Here is a 15,077-nt window from a genome sequence, read left to right on the forward strand (position 1 = left end):
ACTCTCGAAGTCTTTTAATTAGAAAGAGCATAACAAGCCATATTTGCTTGCAACAACTTAACAAATAAAAGGCCTGTAGCTGCAACTGTGAAGGAGCTATATTATTGTTTTTATGGGGCCATAAAAAGTCGCTCAGCCTGTTCTGCTAGGGAGAAGGTCGTAAAGATGGTTCAGTTTATTTAATTTATATCTCCAAGCTGTAAAACTTACCACTGTGGGAGTTCATACGCTGCATCCATGGGTATATTTGAATGCTAGTTTTTTGTTCTTGCGAAGTGTTCCTGTTTTGGTCACTGGTAAAATCCTGTGCGATTGATGTCTGTGTATTATGTCCCATAGAATTTTGCCTGCAGCTAGAAAGCATGTCTTTTTCTTGGTAAAAAGCATTAGATCCATAGTCATAAGGTCCTCGGCTGGAGCTAAACACAACATTATCTTGCGGTGAATAAAAAGGAGAAGAATAAATCCGGTTTTGAGCAACGGCTGCTCCATAAGTAGAAAAATGCCTGACAGGGTCATAGGCAGTTGAATTGAGGGCTACGTTGGGAAGCACCTCTTGGCCACTGGTTAGATGGCAGGATAAAGAAGGGTTTGTAAAATAGGAATTCATATCGTCCTCTATACCTGGCCGTGTGATTTCTTTAATATTTATTTCTGTCTCCAGTTTGTAGTCTGAACTAGATTGTTATAGGGAAGGCTCTGCTCCAGGACAGACAAAATGACAAAGTCAGCTGACCCGGGGGGAGCCAATGGGGAGGCGGGTGTCAAAAAGGGAAAAAATTGCTTTTGCTTCTGTTGATTCCCCAGTTGAAACTAAGTGGGCATGCAAAGTAAGTCCTGCACCCCCAAAACCCCCTAAACCAACCCCAAAGGTTAAGGGAAGGGGTGGAAGGGAGGTGGGGGGGCCAGGCCGTGGGGAGGCAGAAGTGCTGGAGCGCCTGGCTGGCTTGATTTCTTTGGAGAAGCAGCTGGAGGGGAATTGGAAATTGCACAAATTTCGCAACCCAACCTTAACTTTTTTTCTCTTCTTTCCCCCCCCCCCCCCCCTTCTGCCGCCTCTCCCCACTCTGCTTATGGGCACTGAGGTTTGGAAGCACGGTGATTTTTGTTGTTGTTGTTGTAATTTTTTTATTTTTGAGAAATGTTTGCTTAATATCTTGTAATAAAATAGCTCAGAATTCACAGCCATAAATCTCAGATGTCCACAGAATATTAAGCCATAAATTATCCTGATTTTTTCCCCCCCCTTTTCTTGTTCTCATGTAGCATTGGTCAATATTATGGAATCAAATGGTTGGGCTCCTGATGAGAAAATATTACATAAAGAGAGGGGGGAAAACATGGCGACTTCTGAATTGATAACGTGTTTTAGAGCATTCCTAAAGTATGTCTTGGAGAAAGAGAGAGGGGGGAAAAATAAAAGAAAGAATTAAAAGAAACATAACATTGTGAACTCACGTTAGCTTAGAAGTTAGATTTCTCCTTTAGTGCAGTTTGACATTTCTCTCCTGAATGTTTCCCTTCTAATTTTTTGCAATGTGTGGCGATGCTAGAGGATATTTATATTTTCAACAGCAATTACAACAGCAAAAAAAGAGCACTCCTATGTGTAAATGAGAGCAATTGGGAGCCTGGACTGGGGACGCTCCCTCGTGCTTGTGTTTGCAGCAGTTTATAGTTTCAGATATTTGCAGCTGATTGGGAAACTTCCATGGCAAATATTTAGCTAGATGAAAGAGGGGATTATATTAGATCTTCTCTGGGTAGATTGCACCTAGACCTAATTGAAATGAAGACAGCTAATCTAATTTTAATTTCAATCTAGAGCCATAAATTGCCCCTTAAATGTAAAACATACCTGCTGATCTGTAAATATTGCGAGGTATCTTTATCATTCTGGTGGCTTGCTATTTAAAAATTCAATTATGGCAGGGAAACCCTGGCCTCCTTATTCTTCTTCTTTTTTTTTTTTTTTGCCCCCTCTCTTCCTTCGTGTCCACATTTTTATTTTAAATGCAAGGGTGTGTAAGGGCTGGTGAGAGGAAGGTTTGTAGGTGCACACTCAATTTCGAAACTGAAGGTATTTGTTTGTCTTGCTCTTAATCAATAGACTTAATCCCCCCCCTCTTTTTTTTTTAGCGATGTATCTCTAAGAGATTTTAGCTGACAAAGAAGGGTTGGGGGGGGGTCTATATTTTTTCCCCAGCTATAACAGGAACCCGGATGCCAACGGATTTTATGCTCTTTTTCCTCTGTGTAACAAAGCAAAGTAATCAATGGTAGCAATAAAACCATAAACGAGACTCCAACTGAAAAAAAAAAGCTCGTGTATTCATCTTCTATAACGTTAAGGCTTCCCTTGAGTGTCACTAGGGGAAAAAATAAAGTTTCTAACCCAAAAAGAGAAGATAGCTGGAAGTATGCACCATGTTATTTAGCATATGTACCTTGTTAGTGAACGCAGCCAGACTTCCACCTTAGGCTGCCCAACTTGTGACCAGCCCAGTACAGATATAAGACTAATGTACAGGGGGGAAGATTTACTGACTTTTTCCAAAAAAAAAAAACCCAGCGAACTTTGCTTTGGTTTCGTTTCTCTTTTCTTCATCTCCCCTTCCCCCCCCTCCATCGCCCCAACCATCTGACAGAGTCTAGCCGGGCATTCCGGGAACCAAACCAGCAGGAGAAAATAATAATACCCCCAAAAAATAAGCAAATCAATGCAATTCCAGAGCTGTTTTTTTTTTTCCGCCTTCTGCTGACACGTTAAACCCCCCGCCACAGGCTCCCTCAGCTGTCCCTAGCTGGAGATCCAGGGATGTGGGGCAAATATTATTAGCTGTGGATGCAGCTCCCATGCACCCAACTCCTTGCAGAGCCTGGTTACTTTGGAAACCAGCCCCAGCCAGGAAGGCTGCCTCCAGATATTAAATTGTTGCAACGTCCAACAAATGGGATGGATGGATGGATGGACGGATGGATGAATGAGGGCTTTTTAGTTATTGGCGTGTTGTCTTGCCTTATGTATTGCTCGCAGCCCAATGCAATTTGGCGAGTGAATTAAAAGTAGCTCCAGCTATATGGATTGGACCTTTCCCAGGACGGATTCACGTGGCGCGTTTCACCTAGGCAAGGGCATTTATGATCATGCCAACCTTGTCAAAGTTGGGGAGGAAAGTCTGGTGCTGGAAGGACTCCCTCTGTTTTTTGTTTGGTTTTGTTTCGCCTTTTATTATTTTTTTTTGCTTTTGCTTCCCTGCTTCCCCCCTTCCTTCTTTTTTTTTTTCCTTTTTTTTTTTTTTTGTATAGGTGCTCGGGGGCTGTTGTATCGGAGACCTGTGTGATAACCGTGTGACTAGGAGTCGAGAAAGTTAAGTGTTTTATTACTTCTCTAAACAGAGGGCAAGTCTTAAAAGTCTGGTCGATTTATAGTGAACAGAAACCAGCTGCCGTAAAGAAACTTAAAATAGAATGCTCTCCCCATCTTAAAAAATCAGGTTTCTGGGGAGAAAAGGAAGAAACAAAACCGCCCACCACAACCCCAAAAGCTCCTGCTAATACAAACGAGGCATCATTAAAGTACATTTTACTCATTGCACTGCCTCAGCCTAACATTGTGAACGCGCTGGATCTATATATTTTTTTCCGCCTTGATATTTTTTAACAGTTTGGGGATTTCTCGAAAGTATTTCATCAAGCTGTGTCACTGCCAAAAAGGTATTTATTTTTTTTTTCCCCCCCATGAAAACATGTACAGGGAATATGTGGGGCGCTTTCTGGTTAAATTGGTCTGCAAACAATTATGTAAACTCATCAGCAGAAGCAAGAACAGATGTTTTATTAAAAGTGCTACACAGCAGTAGAAATATGTACAAGTCTTCGAGTAGCTCTTTAATAGGAGTTGCTCTTTGTTCCCAGAAAAGAAAAGCGCCCATAGAAATCTGAAATAACATTCACCACTCATAAGCCATATTCCCCCTTTTTTTTTCTCCCCCCCTTTTCCCCCCACTCTGATGTTCACACAGAGACAGGGGAGAGAGAGAGTAAAAAAAAAAAAAAAAGGAAAAAAAATGTGTCGGGAGATTTCCTCCCCCCCTCCCAGCTATAATTAGCGAATTGATGAACTGATTTAGAAAAAAGGCTTCGAAAAAAATTAAAAAAGCAATCCCAGCACATGTGTTTTCTATCCCTCAGTAATTACTGAAAGGAAACAAATCCAAATCGGTGTGTGTGCGTGTCCCCCCCCCCCCCATCTTCCTTAAACAGCCTACAGCCTTAATAAACCGCTACTGTCAGGCTCGCATGCTGCTCAGCCCTCCAAGACAGTGTTTGTTTGTTTGCCAAGGGGCTGGATTTGGGGTTTTCCTCCACGGTGCCCACGGGGGTCCGGGACGAGCCCGGCGCGGAGGTGGCCGCGCCTGGGACCTGCTCGCTCACGGCCCGGGCCGCGCTCGGGGGATGCACCGGGCCCCGCTTCTCCTCCACCCCCCCCCAAAAATAATAATAATAATAATAATGTCTTCCTGGGGGCTCCTGCAGGATTTTTTCCCCAACGCCTCATTTTCGAGGGGCGCCGAGGGGGTAGCCGCGAGTGGGCAAGCTCCAAAGGCGAAATTCCCACACCCCTGTGCGTGTGGAAAACACGCGCGCACACCCCACTGACATATGGCCGTAAGGGCTGCATGCGCCCATCTGATTAAATCCTCGAAGCTGTTAGAGGTAAATACAGGCGAGGCTATTAAAAGCCTTTTTATTGAAACTGATTTCACCTTGTGTGTGTTATCTCTGCCTTTTTCTTGTCTTTTTTTTTTTCCCCCTCGCCTTTTTTTTTTTTTTAACTTGACATTTATGGCGCACGTGAGCCCTAATTATTTATTTGGGGCTTTGGCTGGGAATTTATCTCCGCTCTTTTTGCAACGAGGGCTTTCCTCGTCAAATATTGCTTTTGCTGTAAATAACGCTTAAAGGACAAAAAGGAGAAGAAAAAAAAAAAGGGGGGGGGGGGACGCGATAGCAACAACAAACTCTTGGAGGTTTATGTGGAACATATTCGCCACGGGCTACCTCTCTCGCAGCCTGAAATGGCTCGCGTTGTTTTGAAGCCGTGTCTATTCTCTGCTCCCTGTAATTACAACCTCGGAGTCAGAAGCTGGGCAGCTTTTGATTAAAAAAATAAAAAAAAAAAAAAGAAGGAAAAAGGAAGATGAAATCTCTCCTTCCTCTGAATACTTCCATTCAGCGCTCGATAGACTGTTTAAACTTTATTCCGGCGCTGGGAACGCCGCGCTTTGAATAGAGTGGCCTGTTTGCGAGGTTTATTTGTCAATTAAAGGCACCTTCTCGACGAAGATGCAGCGAGCCCTAATTAGCGAAATCATCCACTTTTTTTTTGTTTGTTTTTTTGCCCCCCCATCTCTTTCCAAGAAGACGGACTTAAAATAATAATAATAATAATAATAATAAAGCTCCATTTCTGCAATCTTTATGCAAACCCCCGCAACACCCCTTTTCGCCCTTAGGTAGCTAAGGCAGACAATATTTACCATACCGTGCATTGCACTCAGAGTTGCCCAGGCGAGCCATTTCTTTGCCCTAGCCCTTTTCTATTGATTTCTGCTGCGGGTCTGAGGGAAATGTCCTTAAACGCATTACTGTGGTCTTTATTTCATCCCTAGAGTTGTTTTGGCCAAGTGTGCCCTTCGGGCGCCCGGGGCGCACCAAAGTTCAGGGCGACTGCGCTCAAGTTGCAACACTCAAAGCGAGCAAATAAAAAATATAAATTAAAAAAAATAAAAAAATATGGTGTTAAAATAACCTGCAAACACGCTTTTTCTCCTCGCTTGCAAAGACTCGGGCGCTGCACATGTTTTCCAGGGAAGGGGTTAGGGGTGGAAAAAGAAGACAGAATTCTGGAAATTGTCAAAACACATGTCTGCTCAACAGGAAGCTGGGAGGTGTGTGGGGAAGAGAAATTAATCTGGTCCTAAATTGGAAATTTATTTCCCTCCCCCTTTTTTTTTCTGCCGAGGTATAAAGAGCTTTCTGACACTCTTAAGCGTTTATTTATATTTTCTCTGCGTTGGTATTGCAACTGGAGGAGGAGGCTCTTCTTTCTGAAATGCTCTAATATGTGGGATTGATTTATTTCATTATATATTTTTTTGTCTCCTTCCCAGATTTATTGGCGAATCTCAGCCCAACAAAAGGAGCCAGCGTTGAAATCTCTCCCCCCAAAAACGGGACTTCGCTGGGTCTTAAATTGCCAAGTAACCACGTTGCAAAAGTTAACCGCGATACAGCACTAGGGCACCGAAAAACGCAGGGGGGGAGAAGCCCCCAGTTCAGTGCAACTCCACGTTCAGCGTTTACTAATTAAATGCACTTATGAATAAACATCTTCAGCGCTAGGAAGCGGAGCCAAAACCAGCGAGAAAAGCCAATATTTTAGGAAATGTGAAATCGCTGAGTGTTGCATTGTTTACATGGGAAGTGTCTGGCCGCTGCGGAAACATTCCTCGCTTCTCCTTTGCTAAAAGTGTGGACGAGTGTTTTCTATTCGGTCAGAGGCAGGAAAATGTTATTTTTTTAACCCCCTCCCTGTCTGGGGTACAAAGGGGGAATGTGTCTGCGTGCGCCTCGGGTCGTGCCCACCTCCTGGAGAGCAGGTAGCAACTTCCAGGAGGGGGCTAGGGCAGAAGCAAAAAAAAAGTCTTAGGTTTGATTTTATTTTCAGGCTGGGTCTCCTTTCTGATCGAAATTATTCCCCAAAATCTGGCAAAAAAAAAAAAGCCAAAAAAGGACAGATACATTTATGACGTCACAGGCGTCACGGAGAAGGGCTACGGGCGTAAAATTAGAAAAAGCGATATTTTCATATATACATGTGCGTATCTATATGTATATATGTGTCTATATATATGTATAAATACCATTACTTATGGTCGGTGTGCAGATTAAAAATAAAAAGGAGGATTGTGTTATTACGTTCTGCAAGGATAACTCAGCAATGAAAAACTGTTGTCATTAACTATAGGCAGTTTTATACTTTATTATTTGCAGATATGAAGGCAGAAATTTAATCATAGGTCGCAAGAAAAAAAAATAATAATCCAGGAAACAATAATAGTTGCCTTAATGATGTTTTTTTTAGAGGCGAACACTTAGACAGAATTAAACTATATATTTGGAGACAACCTCTTGTGCACTTTGTTGAATTTATACATTTACATCGTCTTTAATCGAGCAACAATTTAATATTTCAGGATTTGCTTAAATACACTCATATTTTCAGGGGGAAAATACCGTTCCCGAGTTGACATGCCTTATCTATTTTTATGAGTTCACGTACATTGGAATGATTTAAAGCACGGTAACACGGAGCGAAAGGCGCTTAGGAAAAAAAAAAAGAGAGAGAGAGAGAGAGAGGAAAAAAAAACTTCTCCTGAATTAGTGTAAAGTGCAACTGAGGAGTTTCAAATGGCTTTGAAAAACTTTGGGAAGTTTTGTTCACTTGGCGCTTTAATAAGAGGGTTTAATGAAGAGCTGCCGGCGGGAGGGGGCTGCAGGAGACACACAAACACGTGTCAATGTTATCGGCGCAAAAACTTTGCAAACTGGGGCTTTCGCAGCAGGACAACTTTTTTTTTTTTCATTTTTTGCGAGCATTTGCCCCCTCTCCGAGTCGAGGAGGGTTATTTTTTTCCTCCTTCCTCCCCATGCTTCCCCCCAGTCGCCCACCCCCGGTCGTGTCCCCCCCCTCAAGACACACGGAACAGGGGGGAAAAAAAAAAAAAAGGCACCAAATTGCAAAACTGCTGGCTTGCAAGTTTCTGTCACTTGGTGGCAGTATACAAAACAAGTAAACAAAAACGTGCGGAAATTAAAAAAAAAAAAGGAGGGGGGGATGAGGGGGGGGCGCTACCTGTGGAACAATAGCGCGGTGCCCCCGCACCGCCGCGTCCCCGCCGTCTGCGCCGCCAAGGCACTGCGGTGGGGCTTATTTTATTAATTTTTTTTTCCCCCTTTTTTTTTTTTTTTTGCATTGCTTTTGGTCGGGTCCTCCCCCCTTTATTTTTTTCTTTTTTTTTTCGTTTTTTTTTCTTTTTTTTTCTTTTTATTTTTTTTGTGTGTGTGCTGGGTTTCCTCCCCGCCCCCCATTGAACTGTTGGGTCTTTTTTAAGTGCGGGGACAAAGACTTTTACAGCAAGGTGTGTCCCCATGCGACAAAGGCAGCGAGAGCAGCGTGTCCTCGGCAGACTGCGGCCAGACACCCGCAATTTCGGGGACTTCTGGCTTTTATTGTGTTTGTGTCTGGGGAGGGGGAGGGAAAGGCCGCGTTGATTTGCGCCGACTTTCGGCTGACAACTTATTTGTCCCTTTCCGCGATTTCCTTCTTTCACTCCCCCCCCCGCCGCCCCCCGCCCCTCCGCACTTAATTTCGCCTTAGACACAATTCAGGCTGGAGGTCACAACGCCCTTCTGCCAAAAATCCCCATTCCTGCGCAGCGATTTTTGGGGCGTCCTGCTCCGATTTCCTCCCTTTTCGCCCCAGCTCCGCGCCGGCACCTTAGCGATCCGGACCAGCCCGCTGCGGCCCACACTGCCAGCCCAAATCCGATCGGTAAAGGCCTTTTTTTGTGTTTTTGTTTTTTTTTTTTTAGCCCTGACCTCAAACATTAGGAACGGATTCAAATTTGCGACTGTTTTTTTTTCTCTCTCTCTCTCTTTTTTTTTTCCCGGAGACGGCGAGCTGCCGGGATTCCAACACGACTAACAATAGTAACAAGATCTCCAACTATCTTTCCCCGAAAAAGAAAATCCTTGATCCCCAATGTCACGCCTGATCTTTTCCCAAAGTCTCTTTGCCCCTCTATGACTAATTTTTTTATCTCCCCTCCCTGACCTGGCCTCGCTTTTATTTGTTTTTTATTCCTTTTTAAGAGAATTCAGCTGACGAGCTTCGCAAATTTCTCTCTCGCAAACCTCTGCTGCACAAAGCTTCGGGCAGAAAGACAGCCAAAAATAACATTTATTCATACAGTAGTGACCGGGAGACGGAGCCCATTGAAAATCGGTCTGAACATTACCACGTTCACCATTTACACCTACAGCCAACGTGGGTTTTGTAATATATCGTATAATATTTCTTTCATTCGTTGCCCAAAACCGAATTCCTTCACGCGGCAAATTTTGGAAATCGCCGTGTTATAATCGTCTCTTTGTAATTCCATATTGTCAAGCCTCTTACCACACAGCAGATTTGGCATAATAAAACATCCACTCGTTCATGCTCTTCATTTATATATTTGATCATAGCACTCTTTTATATAACCTTAGATAAACGCCCACGCGCTAGGGAGATTATATCAAATAGGTTTATGATCGCATGTGTGTTCAGAGAGTGCGAAATGTTGACTCTTTCAAATAAAACGTAAATTCCTGTTGTTATGTGTAATATATTTATGTACTCAACACGCGAAGAGGTCCGTACTCAATATATATATTTTTTTTTTTGATAAGATACCCCTATAAATAAATTAGGAAGCGTTCGGGACAACAGAATTTACATTTTCAAATTTCTGGAGGCGCCCTCATTTTCTCCGCCGCCTACATCTGTCGAAAACCTATTATTTTCCTGGAAGTCCATGTCAAAAACACGTGGCAATTTTACTAGAATCCCTCCTGAGCACTGATGTTATAGATACAAGAAGCAATTTATTTCCTCTGGTTTAGAGAGAAGGGCGGGGGGGGGGGGGGAGAGAAAAAAAAATCGGAGCGTATAAATCATCGCGTTATTCCAGCCCTACATCCTAAAATATTTCTCAGCATCGCAAGAGTATGAAGGATGACAATACGGCGGGGTAAGTTGAAAATCGATACATTAAAAAAATTGGTTTGTGGAGAGGCTGCCAGGCCTCGCGGAAGCGGCGATGATCATTTAAGTGCTACAGTAGGCGCAAGCCGCACGGTTAATGCGAGCCAGACCGAGGATGCAGGACGGGGGCAATCCCGAGTAGCCGGAGCTCCAGGAGAGCAGGCAGACGGGTTGTGCCCGAAAACAATAAAAGATCCCATTTCTGTAATCATTTGCTTCCAATAAACACTCATTGTTTGCTCATAAAATGTCTTTACGACTCGCCGGATTAGAGGCAGAGCCTTCCCGCAACGTTGTGTTCCCCCCCCCGCCCCCAGCGAACAAAACGAAGCCGAAATTTTCTCCCTGATTTTTTTTTAAGAGTCTCATCCCCAAACCGTTTATTTGTTTCCCCCTCCTTAAAAAAAAAAAAGCAAAAATAAAAGTCGGAGAAATGGAGGTTTTCTCAAAGGCGACGCGCTACAGAGACAAACTAGAGATCTCCCCTTCTGCACGGAGGAGGGGGAAAGAATTGCTGCAGTTTGGGGGGTTTTGTTTAGACCGACCTAGAGAAGCCAATAATTTCCAGCCCCAAAGGCAGGCGCAAGCAGAGAATTCCCCAGATTTCTCCAAAGAAAGGACAAGCAAACAGAAAGGCTGATGCGGAACTTTTGCAAGCTGTGCTTTTTTTTTCCTCTCTCCCCCCCACACACTTTTTTTTTAATATATATAAGTTCATCACACCACCACGAGAAACCACCCGAGAACTTCATAAAGGAGCAAAAACCACTTTCGCTCGTGAACCTCTGCGAGCGCTCGCTGGAAATTAAAACAGAGGAGACCTTTTTTTTTATTAAAAACCACCAGAAAGGAAAGGAAAAAAAAACGCACACACACACATACGCAACCACAGCAAGGCAGCAAGTGAGGAACTCCAGATTCCTCCAGTGTCACCACTTCCCCATTCCTCTCATCAGCTTCAGAAATCACCCTTTTTGCCTCGGGCCCGCTCGCCACACAGTTCATTAATAGCAGGGAAACCCCGAAATCGCTTATAATAAGGAAGGAAAATGCGATTCGCTTTGTCACCCTTCCCCCACGCCGGGGCCACAGCAATGTCTGGTTTATTTGATGTTCTTCCATATATATATGTGTGTGTGTGTGTGTCCATCTGTCTGTCTAGCCCTATATATCTGCACAGACAACGTTGAGTTCACCAGTAGCAATCTCTGCTAACACACATGCTCTTCCCTCCCCCCACGAAAAATTTATATGGAAAAAAAAAAAAAAGAGCTACAACCTTGAGAGGAAATGAAGTCACTACGTTATATATCTTCTTACTCGGAACCAATATATACACGCAGATAGATAAGATTAGATGATGGATAGGGAGGTGGGCAGATAGGTGGGTGGATAGAGAGGTAGATGGGAAGGTTGCCGGGGGAAGGCTCGCCCTTTAAATATCCCACGTTAAACCTGAGTTCAGATTGCTGGAGGGGGGGGTGAAAAAAAAAAACATAGGAAGAGGGCAGGGATTTGCATGCCAATCCGATCTAAAAGCCAGCAGCGTTTTTTAATGAATGACTATTGCTAGCACTTAAGAGCGCTCCTCGAAGTTGGCTCTTTTTGCACCAGGGCGAGGGCGAGGGCGTTCGCAGGGGGCCGAAATTCAATAAAATAAATCCTTCCGCGGCACTTTCTCCCCTGCAAGTCGCCAGCTTGGCAAAGTGCGGAGAAAAAGGAGGAGCCTCGGCCGGCAAAGATTTTATTCTTAATTATCTTTCCCCCCCCTGCCGAGCGCTGCGCGTTCATTATGGCAATTAGCAGCGCGGCCCCCTCGGAGGGGAGCAGGCCCCGGCGCCCCGGCTCCAGCCACGGGCCCGGGGAGGGGATGGAGGGGGGGGGCACCCAAGTGTGGGTGGTGGGGGGGGTGGAAATGGGCGTGCAAAGCCCGGGCCTTGCGCACGCAATTAGGAGCGCAGCTCATTAAATATGGCACGAAGAGCCCAGCCTTGGACTACCCACCCGGGATGCGCCAGGCCCGCCGCTCTGCGCATGCGCCCCCCCCTCTTTTTTTTTTTTTTTAAGGAAAAAAAGTTGGGAGGATTATTATTTTTTTTAATATACATAGAGACACCCCCCACCCACCCACACACACACCCTTCTTGCTGCACCGCTGCGCGCCGGCATCCGCGGGTACCCGCGCACACGACCCCCACCCCCACCCCCGCTCCCCGGCCGCCCCCAGCCCCGCAACCCCGACCTGCCTCCGCACCCCAGCGCGGCACCGATATGACATCAGCAGCAGCAAACCCTTTTTTGCCCGAATTAACTGCATTTCTGCCGACCCGCAGCATATTTCCCTCCATATCCAAGCTACACCCCTCTCTCGCACAACGATGCATCATTATCCTTAACACCCAGGCTATGGATCATTAGTTACACATTTTAACCAATAAGGGAACACTTACCAGAGGCTCCTGTCTCCCCCTCTCCCTCTCTCTCTCTCTCTCTCTCTTTCTCTGTCTCTCTCTCTTTCTGTTCCACTGACGCTGCAGCTCAGCTCCACAGAAACATTAAAAAAAAAAAAAGGAAAAAAAAAAAGATGGAAACAAAAGCAAAACAGTTCTTCTCTGGTTGGACAAGGGATGGGGGGAAGCTTAAGAAGGAATCCCTCTCTCTCTCTGTCTCTGTCTCTCTCTCTCTTTTTTTTTTTTGCCTAAAAAAAAAAAAAAAAAAGGTATTTACAACTCCTCGTGCCCCCTCATCATCGCATCCTGCAAAGGAAATGCATTGCGTTTTGCCCCTAGGGGTGGGGAATAGGAGGCGGCAACCAGACGCAGCAGTAAACTCATTAATGCCAAAATGCCCAAAGCAACCAAGAATTCCAACCCCAAGGAGAGAAGGGGGGAAAAAAAAAAATCTGGATGTTTGGCTTTTTTTTTTTAAAAATCATCATCATCATGCTAATAATTAAGGGGGGGAAAAATACCATCCTACCCCTGGCACTGCTTGGACTGTTAAAGGAAAGACTACTGCGAAAGAGTCATAAGAGAAACCACAATAAAAAGTTCACGTTCATGGATGGAGTCCACATGACTTCCTGTGGCCAATCCAACTTGTGATTCAGTCGTAAACTTTTATTGCTTAGCTGTAAATTTTCTGCAAACAACCAGGAATGCGTTGCATTTTTGTGACGAGTGCAAATGCTCTCGTCTGTCGCCATGTTTATACAATTCCTTCTTAATATTAGTATATTTTTGCTCTTCGGCCCCCTCCCTCGCTGTCCCCCCCCCTTTTTTTTCCCCTTTTAAGCGACCACATTAATATCGGGGAGGGTTTTATTTTATTTTATTTTAAAGGTAGACTGCATTTTATTTCCTGATTATTAGCTGCTCGGGTTAATTCTCAGGCTTTTTTAACTAAGGAGATTTGGCCTTCAACCTCGAGCAGTGTTAGCCTTATTTTTGGTAATTAATGGGGGTTCTTAATAGGAAAAAAAACGGGAAAGAAGAGCACTGACGATGGAAATGGAGCAGAGTGGATTAAAAAAAATTTAATTATAAGGGCATGTTAATTTAAAGGGCATAGATTCAATACTCAAGAGCAATATGTTTTAAAGGATCGAGAGGGAGAGAGAAAAAAAAAAAAGCTAATTCATATTCCTGGCATTCCCACGGCTTTTCCTGCAAAATCAGCCCTGCTCTTTTAGCAAAGGGTGTGTCCGCTGGAAATGGAAACCTTCCCAGGACAAAAAAAAAAAAAAGGCCTTCCTCTTCCTCACCTTTTTGCTTCTTCAACCTCCCCATTTTCCCTCTCTGCCCCACGCACCCCGCGGAGCCACGTCGGGGAACCTGAGAGCTGGGGGAAACCCTGGAGCTGCCCGAATTCGCCCCCAAAATTGAGCCTCGGGCGCGCTATGGACCCCAAAGCTCTTGCCTGCTCTTTTTCTAAATTTACTAAAGCCACCCATTTTTATGATTTTCTGAAGGGATGTATATATATATATATATATATGTGTGTGTAAATATGCGCCTGGAAATCTTTGCCCACGGTTTTCGCCCCAGGCAGCCCTGCAGCCTTTTGTTTTATCGCGCCACGATGCCCGGCGACGCGACGCTTGTATAAAAGGCGCAATTATTATTATTATTTGCCTTTGATTTTGAAGCGTAACGACTTGGAAATATCGATTTGGAAGGGCGAGCGACATTTTTTTGGTCGTGTCGAGGCCTGCTCCGGAGGCAGGACGCGAACCGCAAGTCGTGTAAAGCGGCAACCGCAAAGCTCAGATGTTCCCCCCCCCATCCCCGCCCCCGCCATGAAATCCTGCGAAGGCTTCGTGCTGCTCTTCCCCCCGTGCGGAAGGAAAAAAAAAAAAAAGGGACAAAAAAATTCCCAATCCCAAATCAGGGCCATGCACACACCGCACTCGCACGGAACTCCCATGACCAGAAACGTTATAAGAAGGTAAAACACATTTTGTCGCAATAACTCCGGCCTTTCCTCCCCACTTTCCCTCTGTGCTCGCATATTTCCTCCAATCCTCAGGTATTTCTCCTCTGCGCGCCTTAATTTAATTATTTTTAATTGCGAAAAAGGGTGTGTATATGCGTGTGTGTTTTTGGAAGGGGGGGGATGCTCCCTCTCCGTCTCTCTTTCCCCCTTTTATTTATTTTTTTCCTGGCTGGATGCGTGTCTGTCTGCCCAAACAGCACAAAGGTTGCAATACAACCGGATGGAAGGGAAATTACTTTATTCACTTTACAAACCACCAATAAATTTTATAACAGGTAGTTAAAAGTTACGAGGGGGGAAACTACTAGCACAACAGCTTCCAGAGCACAATGGAGATCCCATTTTCCAGCGGGTAGACAAGATAATAAGAATCCATAAAATGAGCAGGAAATTTTATCCTTGCAGGCAAAAAGTAACCTGTGCACACACATTTGCTAAGGAGCATTTCGGACCGTCGTGTCGCTATTTGCGTCCGGGCTGTCTATAAAACCGCCTCCTCTCGGGCTTTTCTTGAGTTCAATATTAGCGAGGCTATTTTCGGGGGAAGGAGGGGGCGGAGGATAAAAGAGCTACCGATTTGGGGTGGGGGGGGAGTGTGAGAGGGTTAAAAAAAAAATAGGACGGGCTCAAAATGGGCTAGAAACCCCTTTTCTTTGCAAGTCTGGCTCTCAAAGTTTCGCCCACCTCCGCCCCTGCTCCCCCCTCGCGT

General features: G+C 44.8%; 1 protein-coding gene across 5 annotated transcripts in view; it reads right to left on the reverse strand.

Moving 5' to 3' along the window:
- Positions 1-12,925, reverse strand: part of HOXC6 (homeobox C6) — a 37,390-nt gene extending 24,465 nt beyond the window's left edge. For 2 of the 5 annotated variants that reach the window (XR_010886683.1, XR_010886685.1), the window contains exon 1: positions 12,325-12,925. Coding sequence is in view for 2 of the 5 variants with exons in the window: in XM_067314117.1 (XP_067170218.1) it covers positions 211-610 (400 nt within the window). In the remaining 3 variants the exon portion in view is untranslated. Of the gene's footprint in view, positions 1-210; positions 1,029-12,324 lie in introns of those variants that run through there. The other 3 variants (XR_010886684.1, XM_067314117.1, XM_067314118.1) reach the window with 3 other exon arrangements.
- Between the last annotated feature and the right edge of the window lie 2,152 nt (positions 12,926-15,077).

This window comes from Apteryx mantelli, chromosome 33 (assembly GCF_036417845.1).
Source record: "Apteryx mantelli isolate bAptMan1 chromosome 33, bAptMan1.hap1, whole genome shotgun sequence".
Lineage (NCBI taxonomy): Eukaryota > Metazoa > Chordata > Aves > Apterygiformes > Apterygidae > Apteryx > Apteryx mantelli.